We start from the raw sequence: 16771 nt of genomic DNA, 5'->3' as shown, positions 1-16771 counted from the left end.
AGTTTGGTCCAGACACTTATAAAAATACAAACTGGCATGAAATTCAACCTCATGGCAAGTCCGTCTTCACAGAAGACAAATCAGTGCCCCCCCCAGAGGAGGGCAAGGCGTTGCCCCTTTCCCGAGGGGGGCAGTGGTGGTGGCGGCAGGCAGGAGACGGGCACAGCTCTGTGGACTGCTGCTTGGTCTCAAGGCAAGCAGTGACCCGCCGCCAGGTCTTCAGTCTTGGCCCGTAGCTGGCTCAGGAGTTCTACTCCTCCAAACCCACTCTTCCTGGTGGGGGCTGAGATGAGAATATGAAAGTGAGCAGCTGGCATGGCTTTGAGGCTTGTGCTGTCATATCTGCAGAGGGTGCCCCCATGTCTGCAGCTTCCCCCCATGTGCTTCCTCGGCGGGGCGGGAGCCTGTGAGAGCCATCGCAGACCCTCTGGCTGACTGGACACCTCCAGTGCAGGTGGCAGTACTCCTCTGAAAGCATGCGGGCCTCATCTGGAAAGGTCCTGTCGGCTCACAGGACCCGCACAAGACGCAGAATCGGGAATAGCAGCAGCAGCAAGAGACAGAGGGGGCTCGGAGTGCCCCCGCCTCGCCACCCAGACGTGCCGCTCTCTCCGGGGCTTCCAACCGGGTGGGCAGACTCAGACTCTGAGACGGAAAGAGGAAACGCTGGAGGGGCCGCCCCACTTCTTCAGCAGCCTCCCCACCGCCCTTTACACCGGAGTCTCTGCGACCAGCCAGACTGGTCCCAGGACCTTGACCTTGGACGTCCCGAGTTTGCCCCTACTTTCCCTTAAACAGCATCAGCTCTCTATGACCAGGCCGGGAAGCCTACCCCATGCTCCTTCCACCCTACTCCATAAGGGGTGCTGTGGAAGCCCCCAGAAAGCCAAGTGGGGTAAGGGTGTCCACTTACAATGTCTGTCCACTCTCTACTTCCTTCCCCAGGTCCCCCCCCCCCCCGCCACTTCCACCTCCCAAGCCCGGCTACTTACTACCCTCCTTGCAGCACACGGACACCTGCAGCCTCAAACATTGGCCAAAACTCCCAGGGGTCGGCACAGCTGGAGGGGACAGGAGGGGGCAAGAAGTCACCCTAGGGCACTGCACCCTTGGGTTCAGATCACCCCCAGTTTCTCTTTCTTTAGCATCCCAGAAAGCTTCAAAACCCTCTCCTCACAACACCTTCAGCCCCGTCCATGCCCCCCGCTCCTAGGGAAGCTCTGGCTGCCCAGCGCTGGGCTCCACTGCCCCTCCTGCCCCCCTCCGCTGCAGTGGCAGCGCCCATGCTCTCCCCTGACCCAGCCCCGACAGGTGGCAGGGAGCCCCCCTCTCCCCACCCTGGGGGGCCGTGCTCACATCTGGCCACTCACAGATGTAGTAGTAGGTCTCTCCAGGCAGGAACTCGAAGCCCAGGGAGAACGGGGTGAACCGCTGGATCTTTTCCGAGAAGCGAACAGGGCCAGAGGGGGCGAAGGGGAGGGAACAGACCCAGCGCTTGAAAGCCCCGGCCCCCTGGGCCCGGCAGGCCTGGTAGCCCAGCCAGTCCACCATGTACAAGGCAAAGGTCTCGGGGCCCTCGGGGGGCCCGGGGCCTTCATAGTGTGGGCAGTAGATGTCCAGGTAGTCGTTGAGGCCCAACTCTACCACAGCGTCTCCTCGAAGCAGCCTGTGGGCAGAAGGGGGATGGGAGGGAGGGACAGCATGAAGGGGTTCTGGTCCAGCACGGCCAGGTGTGGGGGGAGTTGGACATCCCTTTTGGAAGTCGCCTCCAGCCCGACCAGAGAGAGGATTCAAACTGCGTGATCAATTCAGAGAGATCAAGGGACTGTGGTACCCACCCACCCACCAGGTGCCCCCCAGTGCAATGACACACAGAGACGCAAGGGGAAGGGACAGGGGACCAACATCTTTCCTAACAGACACAGCATGAGCTTTAGCCCTTAGCCCAGTGGTGGAAAGAACGCCCAGGGCAGCCCTGCCAGGTGCCTCCGCTCCTTCCCTGCCAGGGCGAGGAAGTGCCAGGCACACACTACCTCCACATGCAGCCTTCTCAGGCCTGCCTCCCCTCACCCGCCAGCCACCTCTGGGCAGCAGGCTGCAGGAGGGAAGTCCCAAACGCTGCTCCCCTCCCCTGCTCTCGTCCACCCCCCCCCCCCCCGGAGGCTGAGCCAGACTTCAGCAAGTCCCCAGTGGCCCCTTGATGGGTGGCCAGAAGGCCACCTGCGGCAGGAGTTCTGATCAGAAATGCAGGTCCCTGGGCTCGGCCAAGGCCCCACCACAGGGTCTCAGTGCTTTGTCCCCCCCTCCCCCGTGCCTGAAAAAGCCCTGCACTGAAGGACGAGCCGGGAGCCTCGGGTGGGCACTTCAGGAACCTGAATTTTGAACAGGTCCCCACACGATTCAGGGGCACTGGTCTGGAACAGTGAGAGGAATTCGGCTGCCCGAGGGCAACAATAGCCCTTATCACTCAGTATTGGTATTGTAATGACAGGTCATTACCCAGCCCCCTCCCGGGGTCAGGGGACTCCCAGGGAGAGGAGTCTCCAGGTCTACCCCACCCCCCCATTTTGCAAATCCTGGGCTGGCCAGCAAAGGTCCCATACACAGGATGTGCTCCCTTAAATGTTAGCCAGTGAACAAATGCAGAGCCACAGATTGCATCCAGCCGAAAATCAAAAAGGAAAACAGATGGGGAAGGCGCGCGAGGCAGAGAGTATTGGGGAGGGGATAGAAGCAGTAAGATTCACAGATTCAGTAGAAAGAGGTGTCTCTGCAGCCTGCACGCTCTCAGCTAGCAGCCCGACCTCTCCGGGTACCAGGCATTATTAGCCCATTTAACAGATGACATAACTGAGGTCGGGGCGGTCAAAGGTGATTCAGCTAGAAGGGCAGGGCCAAGACTGCACCGAAATAGCAGGACGGCTATAAAGACCCGAGATGAAAGCCAAAGATACCCAGAGAGGTGCCTCGACACCGAGCGCGCCGGAGGGGAGGCCCCGAGAGTGAGCCGGGCCCTTGCACGGCGCGAGAGAGCCCAGGTCGGCCCGCCCCCCAGCTCGGGCCTGCCGCAGCACCGGGAGCCCCCGACCCAAGCGAGGGGGGCGGGTCCCGGCGTGCAGGCCGAGCCCAGCACCCCCTCCTTCCCTCCAGCTCCACGCGCCCTCATCCCAGCGCCCGCCCTCGGGCTGGGGTCTTCCACCCACTCACCCGCAACACGTGCGGGCGGCCCGGGGTGGGTGGGGGGAGCCCCGGGGCGCGCCTGCCCCTCCCCCTCCCCCGCCGGCTCAAACAAAGGAGCCCCGGCGCGCGGCCGGGCTCCGGCGGCGCCGCGCACGGAGCGGAGGGCAGGCGGGCGCGCGCGCGGCCCGAGAGCGCGCCTCGCCCTGTGCCCCCCCCCCCACCCCGCGGCTGGCCGGCCGGACGCTCGCCCGGTTCGGCCCGGCTACCTGGGGTTACTGGAGTTCCAGTAGATGGGGTGGCGGAGGCTGGAGCCTCCCCGCAGAGGGGAGCCGAGGAGCGCGGCCCAGAGGACGGTCCACAGCAGGGGCAGCAGCCGCATCGCCCCCGGGGTCCGGTCGGCTCGGGCCCGGCGGGTCCCGGCCCGCTTCGCAGTCGGGGCGAGAAAGGTACAAAGTGGAGAGAGGTGGGGGTGGCGGCGAGGGGGTGGGGTGGGGTGCGGAGACTCCCAGGCCACGCCCCTGGATAACTTTCCACCAATGGCAGCGCGTCTCCGCCTCTCTCCCCCAGAGCCAACTCTGGTTAACCCCTGGTGCCCCGCAGCGCGCGCCCGGCGCAGCCCACGCCGGCGTCCCCCGAGGACGGACCGCGTCCACCGACAGCACTTTTTGTTTTAAAGGGAGATCATGCCCTTCACGTCCGCGTTAGTCCAGCACAGAAATCCTCATTACGAGTTTGTTTCAAAATAGGGGCACACACCTGGAAGGGCCAAGATTGGGGAAAATGAGGCAGGGCCGGGGATTTGAGAAGACTCAGTCGCTTTTCCTATTACCACCGCCTTTTCTGCAAGCCGGGAAGGAACAAAGCTTTCTAGACACGCCCGCCCCCCGCAACCTCCCAGCCCCTGGCCTCTCCGTGGAGTCGTAGGCTGTGCGCCCCGCGTCCCCCCGGGGGTGGGCGCCGCGTCCTCGGCGGACCCGCGCCGTTCGAGTCCCAAAGGCGAGGCGAGCCAACGGCGGCGGCCGGTTACAAAGCACCTTTGTTCCCGAGCCCTCAGGTGGGGGCGGGGAAGGGGGAAGAGGCAGGTGCGCGGCCCTGGGACCGTGGGAGCCGCAGCCCCACTCCGCCCTGGCTCCCGAGCTCCGTGGGCACCGGCCAGACGCACTTTTCCCAGCCACCGGCCCCAGGGTGGGGACAACAGGCCCGCCGGCTCGGCCGGTTGTCCATGGCCGTCCCCAGGGGCGCGCCTGGCCACGGGCGGGGCGGGGTGCGGGGAGACCCGGCGGGGGCCGAGGGCGCAGCGGACCCGCGTCGTGCGCGCTGGGGAGGCGACCCGGCGTGGCTCGGCTGAGGCGGCAGCGTGCCCTGGCGGCCGCCCCCGGGACGGCAGGCAGAGCCGAGGCGCGCTCCGGAGCTCCGCGTTTATTGCGCCCAGCCGCGCCAAGGCTGCGCCCCAAGCCCCTCGCAGCCGGACCCCTCTCCCGCCGGACCCTCTCCCGCCGCAGCTGCGTGGCCGGGCTCCCCGGGGGTGCTGCTCAGCGGGCGGCGACGGCGCCCGAGGTCTTAAGACGCCTGGTTTTTTGTCGCGTGCAGGTTCAGTCCTTGGTGAGGGAGGACGAAGAAGGGGACAAGTCGGGTAAGTCTCTTTTTTCCTGAAGTCCCAATTCCACGTTGGAGACAGCAGGAGAGCTCAGAGGTAGAGCGAGGACACCGCTGGGGGAGGGGGAGCTGGCCTGGGGTGCAGGAAGCCGAGAGGGGGAAGAAAAAAAAAAAAGAGTCAGCCCTGCCCTCGCCTCCCCAGCCCTGGCGCTCCGCCCATCCATCCGCAGCACCCAAGCTCTAATACCTGGAAGGGATCACCGCAGGCGGAAGGCCCGCTCCTGCGCCGGGCAGGTCACCTGATGGGCGCCGGTCCTGGGGGTCAGCGGGCAGTGGCTTCCTAGGGGGTGGCGGCTTGGCAGGCCCCTGGGGCTGAGAAAGGAAGGGGGAAGGCAGGAGGCCAGCTTGGATCTGGGGCTGTCATGTTACCCACCCCGATATACCGGTATGAGGAACACCAGCTCTCGGACAGCACCAGCAGTCCAAACCAACTTGTCACCACTCAAGGTGCCACCTGGCCTTGTGGCCTCAGGCACAGAGGGGGCGTCTCACCACAGCGACCAGCACCACAGCCCTGGGTAGGGGAGGGAGAGGAGAGGCTGTGCCCTTCGCTCCCACCACTGTTACCTTCGGGTGCCTCACCACCGGGTCAGCGGGCAGCGGGCGGGTGGGGGGATTGGGTCGGTCAGCCAGTGCAGCCTGAACAGAGAGAGGGGCGGTGGCTGTGAAGGCACAGCTGAGGGCAGTGAGCATGCAGGAGCTCCCGGAGGAATTCGGGGACAACATGCAAAGTCAGTCGGGGCGCGGGCGGGAGTAATGTGAGGGGCATGCACACAGAGTTGGGGTTGGGGGGTGCATGCCGAGCAAGTGAGCTGGAAGGTGTGAGTCGGCCCTGAGTCCCTGGCCGCCGCTGCAATCCCGCCGCTGACCACCAGATGGCGGTAGAGACCAAGGCAGGAAGCTCACCATCTCTTGCTTCTGGGGCTCCCAGGTCAGAAGGCTGAGGGCCCCCCCCACCTCCGGTCACCTATCCGGCAGGGAGCAGGGATGACAACTGCAGTAGGGCACCAAGCCTCCGTCTGCCCCGCGTGGGACCTGGCCCAGATTTACCTGGAGTCTCTTGGGCACAGGGTCAGGCGGCAGTGGCCTGGAAGGGGGCCCTGGGTGGCTGGGGGCGCTGGCCTGATGAGAGAGCAAGAGATGCTGACAGCCCAGGGAGGGAGGGGGAGCAGAGAGACAGACAGACAGACGGAGCAGGTAGGGGTTAGTGAGGGCTGCGCAGCCGGGGCCCATGCATGCAGTGATGGGTGGCATGCATCGACTAGGCTGACCAACGTGTCACCTCTGCAGGGGCTCTGCCTGCCGACAGAAGCTGCTGGGGGTGTGTGAATGCTCAGGGCACGGACACTCACCAGCCCTTCTTCCTAAGGTGACCTGGGTCTTGTTCTGGCCTGGCATACCTGTTGTACCCACCACAGGGCAACCACCTTGCCAAACCCCTGGGGTGGGCAGCTCAAGGGCCTCAGCGTACATCTCCATCTCGAGGGGCTGCCCTTCCCTGCTCCAAAGCTGCAAGACCCCTGCCCTGGGCCTGAGCCCCTGGGCGGGGCAGCGCTGGCCCCGACTGATGGGCTGGTGCTTGGGCGAGGCTGGTTGCTGTCTCCCCTAGGGCCCATGCTGGAGGCCAGCTCAGGTGAGCGCCCCCTTCTCTTGCAGCATCCAGGACTCACCTTGGTGCCTGGCATCAGCAGAGCCCTCTGTGGGGGTCCTGGTCGTTCTGGGGGAACAGACTGTGCTGCCCTGAGCACAAAGAAAGGCAGTGAGGGAGAGACCCTGGAGCCTGTATGCACCTTGGAGCTAAGGAGACATGAGAGCTAGGTGGGAAGGAGGTGGGTGGAGAGGACGGGGGTCGGTCTAAGGGAGGCCCCAGGCTCACATGGGGCTCCTGGGACAGGTGGTTCTGGGACCCCAGACACTGCATGGAGGATAGCAGGTATGTGGGTGTGGCAGGAAGCGAGGTGGGGGGGCTGGGAAGGGAGTGGCTAGGGCTGCAGAGGTGGGGGAGGCTGTGGAGTGCCCCCCCAGTGGAAGGGAATGATAGCAGAGAGGTGATGCCCACCTGTATTGGCAGCTAGGTCCCTTGAGCTGGCAGAGCCGCTGGTGCAGGCGGGCACGGTGCCAGTAGCTTGCACCCAGCAGCAGCAGGAGCAGCAGCAGCAGGAGGCTGAGGAGCAGTCCCGTGGTCAGGGGGCTGGTGGCTATGGGGGTGAGAGTGGTGGGGTTCAGAGGTGGGCAAAGCCAAGAGCTTCATCAGCCCACCCCCACCACTGCCAGGAGGGAGCAGGGGGCAGACAGTGAAGCCAGGTGGTCAGGGAAGACAGAGGGTTCAGAGGTCATGGGGCCAGGGAACTAGAAGTGGGTGGGTCAGAACAGAGGGGCCGAATTAAAACAAAGCAAAACAAACAAACAAACAAAAAGAGGGCCCAGAAGGGGAAAGGAAAAGATTTCCTGGGGCCCCTGTCCCCACTTCGGTGCTACCTCGGACCCGGGAGGTGCAGTCAGGGGCTGCCCAGCCCTCCTCACAGTGGCACTGCTTGTTGCTGTCACAGACCTAGGGGATGGCGGCGAGCAGTGAGGAGCGTTCAGCCCTAGGGCTGCCCCAGGTCCCCAGTGGCCACAGCTGGCAATGACAGGAAGAGTTCCTGCCGGTGCTGGAGGAAGTGGGGCACACTGGCCCTCACAGCCCTTCCACCTGCTGGTGTGGAGCTAGAACACCCGCTGCCCAACACATCTCCCGGAAACCCGGGGAGTGGACACCAGAGGATGCCAGCATCGTGCCTGCTCCACAGGCCAGGCGTCTCAGCTCAGAGCACTGGCTGGAGTCTTACTGTCCTGTTTCTGATCCAATTCCTTGCTGATGCGCCTGGGAGAGCCATGGGTGACAACCAAGTCCCTGGACCCCTGCCACCCCTGTGGGAGACCCAGATGAAGCCCCTGACTTGGGCCTAGTCTCGCCTTGGCTGTTGTGGGGAGTGAACCTATAGATGAAAGATCTTTGTGTGTATCTCAGATTTTCAAATAGATCTCTAAGGAAAACAAAACAAACACAACAACAACAACAAACAAATAAAAACCTGCCCCAGTCCTACAGCTTTAAATGGCAAAGCCAGAATGAGAACCAGATGGAGGAGCTGGAACAGTGGCTCAACTGGCTGATCTCTGCCTTGCAGTGCCACCATCCTATAAGAGTGCCAGCTCCCTGCCTGTGGCCTAGGAAAGCAGTCGAGGATGGCCCAAAGCCTTGGGACCCTGCACCCGCGTGGGAGACTTAGAAGAAGCTCCTGGCTCCTGGTTTTGGAACAGCTCAGTTCAGACCACTGCAGTCATTTGGGGAGTGAACCAATGGATAATTTTGTCTCCTCTCTGTACATCTGATTTTTAAATAAAACAATAAGTAAACCTTTGAAAAATTTTTAAAAGGAATCAGGTCGAGCTTCTTGCCACCCCCCCAGACCCTGTACCAGCTCACCCCGTGCCCATGGCATCTGCTGCTACGACATTCTTGCGCTCCCAGGAGAGCCAGCGGCTGGCACCGGCGGTCAATACACACCTGGGAGGAGGAAAGCCAGGGTCAGAAGCTGGGTGGCCACAGCTGCTGCCACGGGAAAGGACACCGTAGCCACCCAGCAGTAGCGCTGTGGCTCCAGGGCAAAGCTGCTGTCCTTATGGGATCTGTCCAGCTAGCCTCTCCCACCACCACCCAGGCCCACTCACCAGGCCGGGGCCACAGGCTGTGCCGGGGAGTGCCAGGGGCGGCTGGGCCACATCACTGCCAAAGTCTAGGTGTGCCCAACTACAGTTGAGCTGAGTCCCGTTGGCTTCTAGTATCTCCCAGAGCCACTCTCGAGCCATGCCCAGCAGAGGTCGGGTCCTGCCCCCCTGGCACTGCAGCTGCCCACACATGGCGTCTCTGGGGGCGGGCAGACAGATACATAAGGTTGGTGGGGTGTAGGAGGACAACTGAGTGGATATCATTTGAATGGGCACAATTGGTTATACAAAACAAAGAGAGATATTTTCAGACAAGGGTGTGGAAACAATTCATGGGTTCTTTAGACAGGCTTATTAGAACTATGCAAGGTCCTCAATACCTCCTCCCTTATCCCATGTGACCCTCAATCTATGAAAGCCTGATGCCACTAATAAACTTTCGGCTACTGACCATCAGTTGGTAGTCCACCTGTATTCTTATCAGCTCTGTTCACCAAGTCCTTTGCTGCAGAACAGCAATCAAGTAGCGCCCAAACAGGGACAGACAGCGAACAGTGGTGGGGCCAAGGCTCCCGCCAGCCCAGAGCAGGAGGCAGGGTTTTCTTGCTTACCTCGGGGTGCAGGGCACATAGCTGCCATTGGGGCTGCGCCCACAGCTCCCATACACATTGCCCCGGGTATTGGCCGTGCGGATGCAAAGTGGCATGGCAGGCAGGGCTCTGGGCCCCCAGAGTGACTGGCACTGCTGGGCATAGGAGGCGCAGCGCCCATGTAGGCACACAGCCTGTCCGTCAGCACAGGGCTCGCCGTCCCCAAGGCTGACATCAGGGGGGCACTGGGAGCTGTCACCTGGGCAGAACTCAGGCAGGTCACAGTCGCCTCTGGGAGGGCGGCACTGCCAGCCAGCAGGGCGGAGCTGTGGGGAGAGTCAGTGTCAGTGTGGGTGCTGGGCAAGTCAAGGTGAGCCCCAGGGGAGGACTGTGGGCGGTGGGGGGAACTGGTCCTCTCTGTGCCCACCTGGCAGTTTTGACAGCAGGGGCCATCTGACGCACACTGTGCCCCAGGCCTGAGCTGGCAGGTGGAGGAGTCGCAGCAGGGATCTGTGCAGTCCTGTGGGCACAGGGCGCTGAGTGCCAGACCCTCTCTCCAGACAACCCCACCCACCCACCCAAGAGGGCCTAGGGCTCTATAGAGCTCCACCCAGGATCCCTGGGGAACCCAGGGGTGGGGGGTTGGGCCCTTTGTGTCAGGAGACTGGGAGAGGGCTGAGGGGGAGGGCAGGGCGTGGAGAGCTGGCTCACATCTGGGAAGCCGCAGTCACACTGCTCGCCTGGGTCCACGAGCATGTTTCCACAGAAGGCAGCCATGGCGGGCAGGCTAGACTGGCGCTCAAAGAGACAGCTGCCCATCCCGTCCAGCAGGGCCTTCTCCAAGGCCCAGCGGCTGCAGTTGCTGAAGTTCAGGCCTGGCAGGAAGCTGAGGAGGGAGAGGATGGTGGAGTGAGGCAGGGAGCAGGGCAAGTTGGGGCCGCCTGTGCCACCCCCTCTTCCAGCACCACCCTTACTCTGTGGAGGCTTCCATGATGCAGCCTTTGGCTGGGGCTGGCCCCGGGCAGGGGCAGCTATTGCCCGGTGAATCGTGGTCCAGACCCAGGCTATGGCCCAACTCGTGTGCGATGGAGGAGGCCACTCCCAGGATGCTGGTGGAGTGGTCCTGGCAACAGGAGGGAACATTGCAGGTGCGGCCCAGCCTGCCTCCTGTTCCCTCCTCCCTGATCACGTGGCACTGGGAGCTCATCAGAGCCCCTTGGGCCTCTGAGGGCGCCCTCCCTGCCTCGGCCCAGGAACTGGGAAGGGAACAGGAGCGCGGGAAGCAGCTCACCATGTTGACACCTCCTGAGAAGTCAGGAGAGCAAATGGAATTCTGGACGGCCATGCCCACCAGAGGCCCCGAGAACAAGGTAGCGCTGTGAGGTCAGAAGGTCATAGGTCAGGGTCAAGGTCACATAGGTCATAGGGTCTGTGGTAAGGAGTTGAGGAACCGGCCAGGTCAGGGTGAATTCGGGGCCCCCTTTGGCTGAGCCGGGAGCCCTTACGTCACCAGCTGGGCACTGTCATGGGGTAATCGAGGCAGCAGGTCTGCCTGGCGCCAGTGGAGGAAGTTGTCAAGTGTGACAGCTGGGTCCGGGTTGACGTCCACTAGGTCACGCTGGGTCCAGGCCTCCAGACCCACCAGCACCACCCGCACGTTCAGCGGCCGGAAGAACTGAAAGACACACTGGGCTCAGAGGAGGGGCAGGGCTGGGGAGTCAGCGGGAACCACTGCCCAGCCTGCACTCACTGTGTCCAGCAGCCAGACCACTTCCAGGGTGCGGTTCAGGAGCTGCTGGAAGTCCGGGTACCGCATGACCTGCAGGATGGGGACGGATGCTGGTGACAAGCTGCTGGGCCGCAGAGGGGCAGTGGGGTTGTTGGGGGCGGAGGTGGTACTCACCTCCGCATGATCAGCCACAATCACCAGCTCCACTATCTTGGTCTCTGTGATCACGTCGCGCCTCCGCTATGGGCAAGAAGGAGGAGGATCAGGTGAGTCTGCCCCCGGGGAGCCAGCAGCCATGTGGGGCTGACCGAGCCATGGCCACGCCTGCCCTGTGTGGTCACACAGAGGAGCCACCACTGGGAGCCCGAGAGGCCGCGACGTGACCACAGGGGACAAAGAATCAGATGACAAAGCTGGCCAGCGCTTTCTCCAAATTAAAAAAGAAACAATAAATCATCGTCACTAGCAAACCCCCGGGCGTGTGGCATAGTTTCAAGCACTTTGCATTTACTCTTCACAGCAACCCTTTTTAAATGAGTTCTACTAGCCCCACTTTACGTAACAGGTAATTGGCTTTTTATGCTTCACAATGAACAATCCTGTGGGAGGGGTCCTCTGAATGTTTGTGGAGGGAAGGGCTGTCAGGAACGCCTGCTTCCCATTTCCCCCATTTCTGAGGTATGGGCTCAAGGCCCTCCTCCACCCCTGCTCGCAGCTTCCTGCTGATGAGCACCCCGGACTCAGTGATGGTGCAAGTACTTGGGTCCCATGGCGGAGACCCACAGTTAGCTGCTGATTCTTGGCCCAGTCTGAGTGATCTGGGGAGTAAGCTATATTACTGTCTTCTTCTCTCTTTGCTATCTTTCAAATAAAAACTGTACAAAAGGGTCCAGTGTGTTAGCCTAGTGGCTACAGTCCTTGCCTCGCATGCTTCAGAATCCCATGTGGGTGCCGGTTTATATCCCTTCCAGCTCCCTGCCTATAGCCTGGGGAAATAATAGAGGACAGCCCGAGGCCTTGGCACCCTGCACCCGCGTGGGAGACTCAGAAGAAGCTCCTGGCTCCTGGTTTCAGATTGGCTCAGCTCTGGCTGTTGTGGTCGCTTGGGGAGTGAACCAGTAGATGGAAGAGTTTTTTCTATGACTCTCCTTTCTGTAAATCTGACTTTCCAATAAAAATAAATAAATCTTTAAAAATGCACAAAAACATAAAACAAAATTCATGGAAATATATATATACACCACACGGGGGTCAGCGTGATGGTATACAGGTTAATCCTCCACCTGCTGTGCCAGTGTCTCATAAGTACATCAGTTCAAATCCTGGCTGCTCCAGTTCCCTTCCAGCTCCCTGCTTGTGGCCTGGGAAAGCAGTGGAGGACGACCCAAAGCCTTGGGACCCTGCGCCTGCGTGGGAGACCCAGAAAAAGTTCCTGAATCTTTGCTTTCAGATCAGTCCAGTTCCACCCAACATGATCATTTGGGGAGTGATCCAGCAGAAGGAAAAGCCCTCTGTCTCTGTTGCTCTCTCTCTTTGTAACTCTTTCAAGTAAAAATAAAGAAATATTAAAAAATAATAATAAGATGGTCTTCAAATTACTTTGTACCAAAATAAACATATAATTTTAATAAGTTTTTTGGGGCCAGCATTGTAGTGATACCTGTTCAAGTCCTGGCTGCTGCACTTCTGATCTAGCTCCCTGCTAGTGTACTGGGCAAAGCAGTGTAAGACAGGCAAATCTGCATGGGAAGCCTTGAAGAAGCTTCTAGATTTGGCCTGGCTCAGCCCCAGCTGTTGTAGGCATCTGCAGACTGAACTAGTAGATGGAAGAGTTCTGTGTCTCCCTCTTTCTCATAACTTTGCCTTTCAAATAATATAAAAGGAATTTTTTTAAAGTTATTTATTTTTAAAAAGTTATTTATTTAGCACTGTGCTACAATCAGTTAAGGTTAAGCCACCATCTATGACACCCATGAAATCCCAGCTGCCCCACATCAGAGTCAGCTCCCTGCTAACACTTAGGAAAGCAGCAGAGGATGGCCCACGTGCTCGGGCCCCTTCCATCCCAGCTCTGCGTATTGTGACCGGTCGGGGAGTGAACCATGGCTGGAAAATCTCTCTTGTTCTGTCTCTCCCCCTTTCTAACTTTGCCTCTCAAATCAATCCATCTATTTTTGTAAAAGGGAAAAATATTTATTAATTCATTATACATATAAATAAATATATATGTATATATTCTCTTATTTATTGGAAAGGCTGATTTCCAAAGAGAAGGAGATACAGAAAGATCTTCTATCCACTGATTCTCTCCCCATGTGGCTGCAATGGCCAGAACTGAGCTGATCAGAAGCCAGGAGCCAGGAGCTTCTTCCAGGTCTTCCACACGGGTGCAGGGTTCCCAGGCCATGGGCCATCTTCTACTGCTTTCCCAGGCCACAAGCAGGGAGCTGAATATGAAGTAAAGCATCTGGGACTCAAATTGGCACCCACATAGGATGCCAGCACTGCAGGGTGGAGGATATGCCACTGGGCCAGCCACTGCATGCACTTTTCTTGCGGTACTTTCCTATTTCCTTGAGGAAGAGTGGTCTCTGGAGACACACGAGGTGAACTGGCTCCTGAGTCCCAGCAGGCTGTGCTGTAGCTGCAGCCGTGGGCAACTAACCCAAACTTCTGGGGTTGGTTTGCCAACTAACACGGAGCTCCTGACAGCACCTACTTTTCAGGGTTGCCAGGAAGAGCAAAGTGCTTGGCAGGGTCCCCATGAACAGGTACCCTCATCACCGGGAATGAACAGCCCTGAGCACCGGGAGTCAGCCCTGGTTATTCTGGCAGTCCAGCTTTTCTGGCGATGAACCCCCTTACCCGGCGGCCATGGCGCTGCCCGCTGGAGAGCTCTGGCAGGGGCTGGGCAGGAGCGGAGGCAGATGCACGCGAGCTCAAGGCACAGGCGTGGCCTGGCAGGAGGAGGTCTTGGATGCGGGAGATGAGGGGAGGACCCTGAAATTCCCCAGGTCCCAGCTCCAGGGTGTAGCTTCTTTCTGGAGACAGGATTACCAATCCCCTAGGAAGACAGACCGGAAGCGAGAAAACATTTCCATTCCGCACCTGGAGTCCCCATGCCCTCTCCCCCTGCTGCCATGGACTCCACCCGGTGTACCTGAGCCCAGAGCAGGTGCACAGGGAGGCCCAGGAACCCGCACGACCCTGTACCAGTCCCCAGTAGCAGCAGTTATCCTAGAGCAGAGACATTGAGGCCGATGCTGAGATTGGAGCCAGGGACAAGATGTGCAGTGTCTGCCCAGCTCCTCCAGGGTTGCCAGCCCCAGGCACCCCCGCCCTCTCCCCTACTCCCAGCCTGAAACAGGGAACCAGGAGTCCAACTCACTAGAGTGTGTCCCTCACTGAGCACCCGAGTGCCATCACCTTGGTACCACACCAGCGCAGGGCGGCTCGGGATCAGATTCCTGTGGATGAAAGAAGAGGCTAATGTCACACTGACCACTGTGGGGTGCAGTGACAGGTAGGCAGGCCTGCAGCTGGGAAGGGTGGCTGGAGCACAACAGGCCCTCTGCGTGCCCATCTGGCTTTTAACACAGGTCAGCCCTGTGACCTCGGGCAGGTTCACAAACCTCTCTGTGCCCTGATGAGGACCTCTTGGGATTGTCAGGTCAGCCTTACCTGTGCTGTCGCAGCTCCAGGATGTGGTTCTCACCGTCCAGCTCCAGGCTGACTCTCAGGTCCTTAGGCAGGCTGCCCTGTGGGCGGGTACCAGGGGGCACATTACCTCACCAGCCCTGCCTGCAGTGCCTGCACCCCAGGAGCCTCATACCCCTGGGAGAGCACTGAGGATTAGATCATTGGTAGTGTGGGGGTGGGGTGGTGGGCTCCCCAGGGAGGCACCAGGAAGCTCTGCCTGGCCTGGGGCATTGTTCTGGGGGGTGGGGGGGGAGGTCAAGGAAGGTGTCTGAGCCGTCCCATCTCGGCTTCCTGCCCAGAGAGGAAGCAGCGTGGAGGTCCCCGCGCGGGCCTCAGCCCTTCCTCTGACTCAGCGGTAGAGTGGGGTGGGGGTGTGGAGTGGGGTGGTGGTTTGGGGAGGCCTTGACCCTCTCCCCAACTGAGAACAACGGCACTTTCCCAGTGGAGATGGAGAGCTTGGGTGCGGCTAGGTGGACAGATGTGCATGGGGTGTGTGTGCTAAGTGAAGCCAGGTGCAGGGTTGTGGGAAGACAGAGGCAGCCAGACCAGGAGGAACCTGCTGCAACATTGTGGGCTTTGGTCTGAGAAAGCCAGCTGCCATCAGGAGAGCATGGGCAGGAGGGGGCGCTCACCTGTAGCACCTCCCCTAGACTGATGGCTGGTCTGTCCGAGGACCGGCTCCAAGGCTCCCCCTCCTCGCCGGACAGAGGCTCTCCCGTGCCACCTGCAGCTCAGGACACCCCAGGAGAATGCTGAGGACGTGGCGCCCAATGTCAAGGCCCTGCTGTGCCCGAATGGGCCCTGCTCTGCACGCTGGGACTACACGGAGAACCCTGGAGGCATAGGCTTACTCACCAGCTATCACCAGCCGCTGGCCAAGTCACTTAAGAACCCCGCTTGCTCAGTCTGCAGTCTCTTCTTGGCCCCCTTGGGTCAATCCCAGATTCTGTCTCTCGGGAACCCTCCCCCCTCTCCCCCTGTCCCCCCAGGAACGCCCTCTCGGAACTGGGCGCAGCCCTGTGGCCGGGTGCCCAGCCGCCCTCCACCCTCCCCTCCCCTTCCCTCGCCATGTGGAGGCGGGAACGCCCATTTTGGGTGAGCAAACATCCCCACCTCCCTAAATACCCCTGGCCGCCCAGCCAGGCACACCCACTCCCCACAGCCGCGGCTTCCTCCCCGCACCCACCACACCCCCAACAGTGGCCCGCTGTCCTCCGGACGTCCACTCCCGCCGCCGACCCTCTCAGCCCCCTGGCCCAAGACAGCAGCGGGAAGTGAAAGTTCCAAGGAGGAGTTGATGTGTCCCGGCCTCTTTCCTGGCCCGGCCTCCCTCCTCCCGGCCCCTCCCGGCCCAGCTGGGCCCAGCCGGGCTGCTTCTGATGGCAATGACACCAGGACGAGCCGCGGGCCTGTCCCAGCGCGGTCTGACAACGGGGAGAGGGGTGGCTGGACGGGCTCCTGCGCCCCGCGAGCGCCCTGGCACCAGCTGGAAGGGCCAGCTAGGCCCCAGAGGAGCGAAGTCGTCAGCCCAGGGAGCAGCGCTGCTTTTTCTAGGATCTCGCGGGGGCGCAGAGCAGCACCAGCGATGCCCGGCACCTGAACCGCACAGTGTGTGCGGGGGATCACGCCAGGGGACCACCCAGCCGGGCGCACCGGCATCCCTCCTCCTCCCGCTCCACTCCATCGCCAAGTCACTGGCCCCAGGCCCAGGGCAGCAGCACAGGGCAGGCCGCGCTCTGGACAGAGTGAGCTCTGCCCACGCCCCCGGACGGTCTCAGGACCCCAATTCCTCCTCAATTCCCGGTTAACCTCCTCCGAGTCCGACCCCTCTCCCTAACCTCCCTCCCGCCTGGACACTCACCCATCTTTGGAAGCGGCCGGGAGGGCAGAGGACTCCCCGCGCCCAGGAGACCCAGGGCCCAGAGCAGCGCCAGCCGCATGGCAGCGGCGCCCCGGGCCGGGAGGGCGGCAGGTGCGGGGCCGCGCGGACAAGCTGCGGCGGCCGGGTCTGCTCCAAGCGCCTGGTGGCTACGCGCAGCCGCCAGGCCCCGCCCCGCCCTCCCGCCGGGCCCCGCCCTTACCCGGCCCCGCCCCCTCAGGGGGTCCGAAAGCCACTAAGGCCCCGCCCCGATCCCGCCTCCTCCGGGGTCCTAAAGCCGCCGAGGCGCCGCCCTCACCCCGGCCCCGCCCCCCGGTGGAATCGAAG

The 16771-nt window shown here is 61.4% G+C and overlaps 2 protein-coding genes across 3 annotated transcripts; both read right to left on the bottom strand.

The window, feature by feature from the left end:
* EFNA4 (ephrin A4) lies at positions 1-3638 on the bottom strand. Of its 2 annotated transcripts, none has more exons than XM_040998679.1 (4): positions 3447-3638; positions 1371-1666; positions 993-1061; positions 1-645 (listed from the first exon to the last, which is right to left on the bottom strand). In XM_040998679.1, the coding sequence occupies exons 1-4, from the start codon at positions 3557-3559 to the stop codon at positions 509-511; spliced, it is 615 nt and encodes a 204-aa protein (XP_040854613.1). In that variant the 5' UTR covers positions 3560-3638; the 3' UTR covers positions 1-508. The 2 variants fall into 2 exon arrangements, with proteins under 2 accessions (XP_040854613.1, XP_040854614.1); XM_040998680.1 differs by having other exon boundaries at positions 1-666; positions 996-1061.
* A 1191-nt stretch (positions 3639-4829) lies between these two features.
* ADAM15 (ADAM metallopeptidase domain 15) lies at positions 4830-16551 on the bottom strand. The gene is made up of 23 exons (XM_040998857.1): positions 16427-16551; positions 15198-15289; positions 14548-14624; positions 14255-14333; positions 14027-14103; positions 13732-13930; positions 11041-11106; positions 10888-10956; positions 10643-10812; positions 10429-10513; positions 10112-10260; positions 9849-10023; positions 9565-9657; positions 9159-9463; positions 8551-8746; positions 8306-8386; positions 7315-7387; positions 6896-7034; positions 6507-6576; positions 5887-5958; positions 5404-5475; positions 5024-5148; positions 4830-4910 (listed from the first exon to the last, which is right to left on the bottom strand). The coding sequence occupies exons 1-23, from the start codon at positions 16503-16505 to the stop codon at positions 4868-4870; spliced, it is 2586 nt and encodes an 861-aa protein (XP_040854791.1). The 5' UTR covers positions 16506-16551; the 3' UTR covers positions 4830-4867.
* Between the last annotated feature and the right edge of the window lie 220 nt (positions 16552-16771).

The sequence above is a fragment of the Ochotona curzoniae genome, unplaced genomic scaffold, assembly GCF_017591425.1.
Source record: "Ochotona curzoniae isolate NIBS_2020 unplaced genomic scaffold, NIBS_Ocur_1.0 scaffold_1037, whole genome shotgun sequence".
Taxonomy (NCBI): domain Eukaryota; kingdom Metazoa; phylum Chordata; class Mammalia; order Lagomorpha; family Ochotonidae; genus Ochotona; species Ochotona curzoniae.
The sequence above is the reverse complement of the archived record's forward strand: the minus strand, read 5'-3'. Positions and strand labels throughout refer to the sequence as shown.

Bases quoted from the DNA above. Each gene is read 5' to 3' on its own strand.
- EFNA4 (XM_040998680.1), bottom strand. From the start codon at position 3,559: ATGCGGCTGCTGCCCCTGCTGTGGACCGTCCTCTGGGCCGCGCTCCTC. The intron at 1,667-3,446 runs GTAGCCGGGCCG...TTCTGCCCACAG, and splicing joins TGGAACTCCAGTAACCCCAG to GCTGCTTCGAGGAGACGCTG. The intron at 667-995 runs GTAGTAAGTAGC...CGGCCCCTCCAG, and splicing joins GTCCGTGTGCTGCAAGGAGG to CGTTTCCTCTTTCCGTCTCA.
- ADAM15 (XM_040998857.1), bottom strand. From the start codon at position 16,505: ATGCGGCTGGCGCTGCTCTGGGCCCTGGGTCTCCTGGGCGCGGGGAGT. The intron at 11,107-13,731 runs GTAAGGGGGTTC...TCTTGCCCATAG, and splicing joins GGCAGCGCCATGGCCGCCGG to CGGAGGCGCGACGTGATCAC. The intron at 5,476-5,886 runs GTAAATCTGGGC...CTCTCTGTTCAG, and splicing joins CTGTGCCCAAGAGACTCCAG to GCTGCACTGGCTGACCGACC.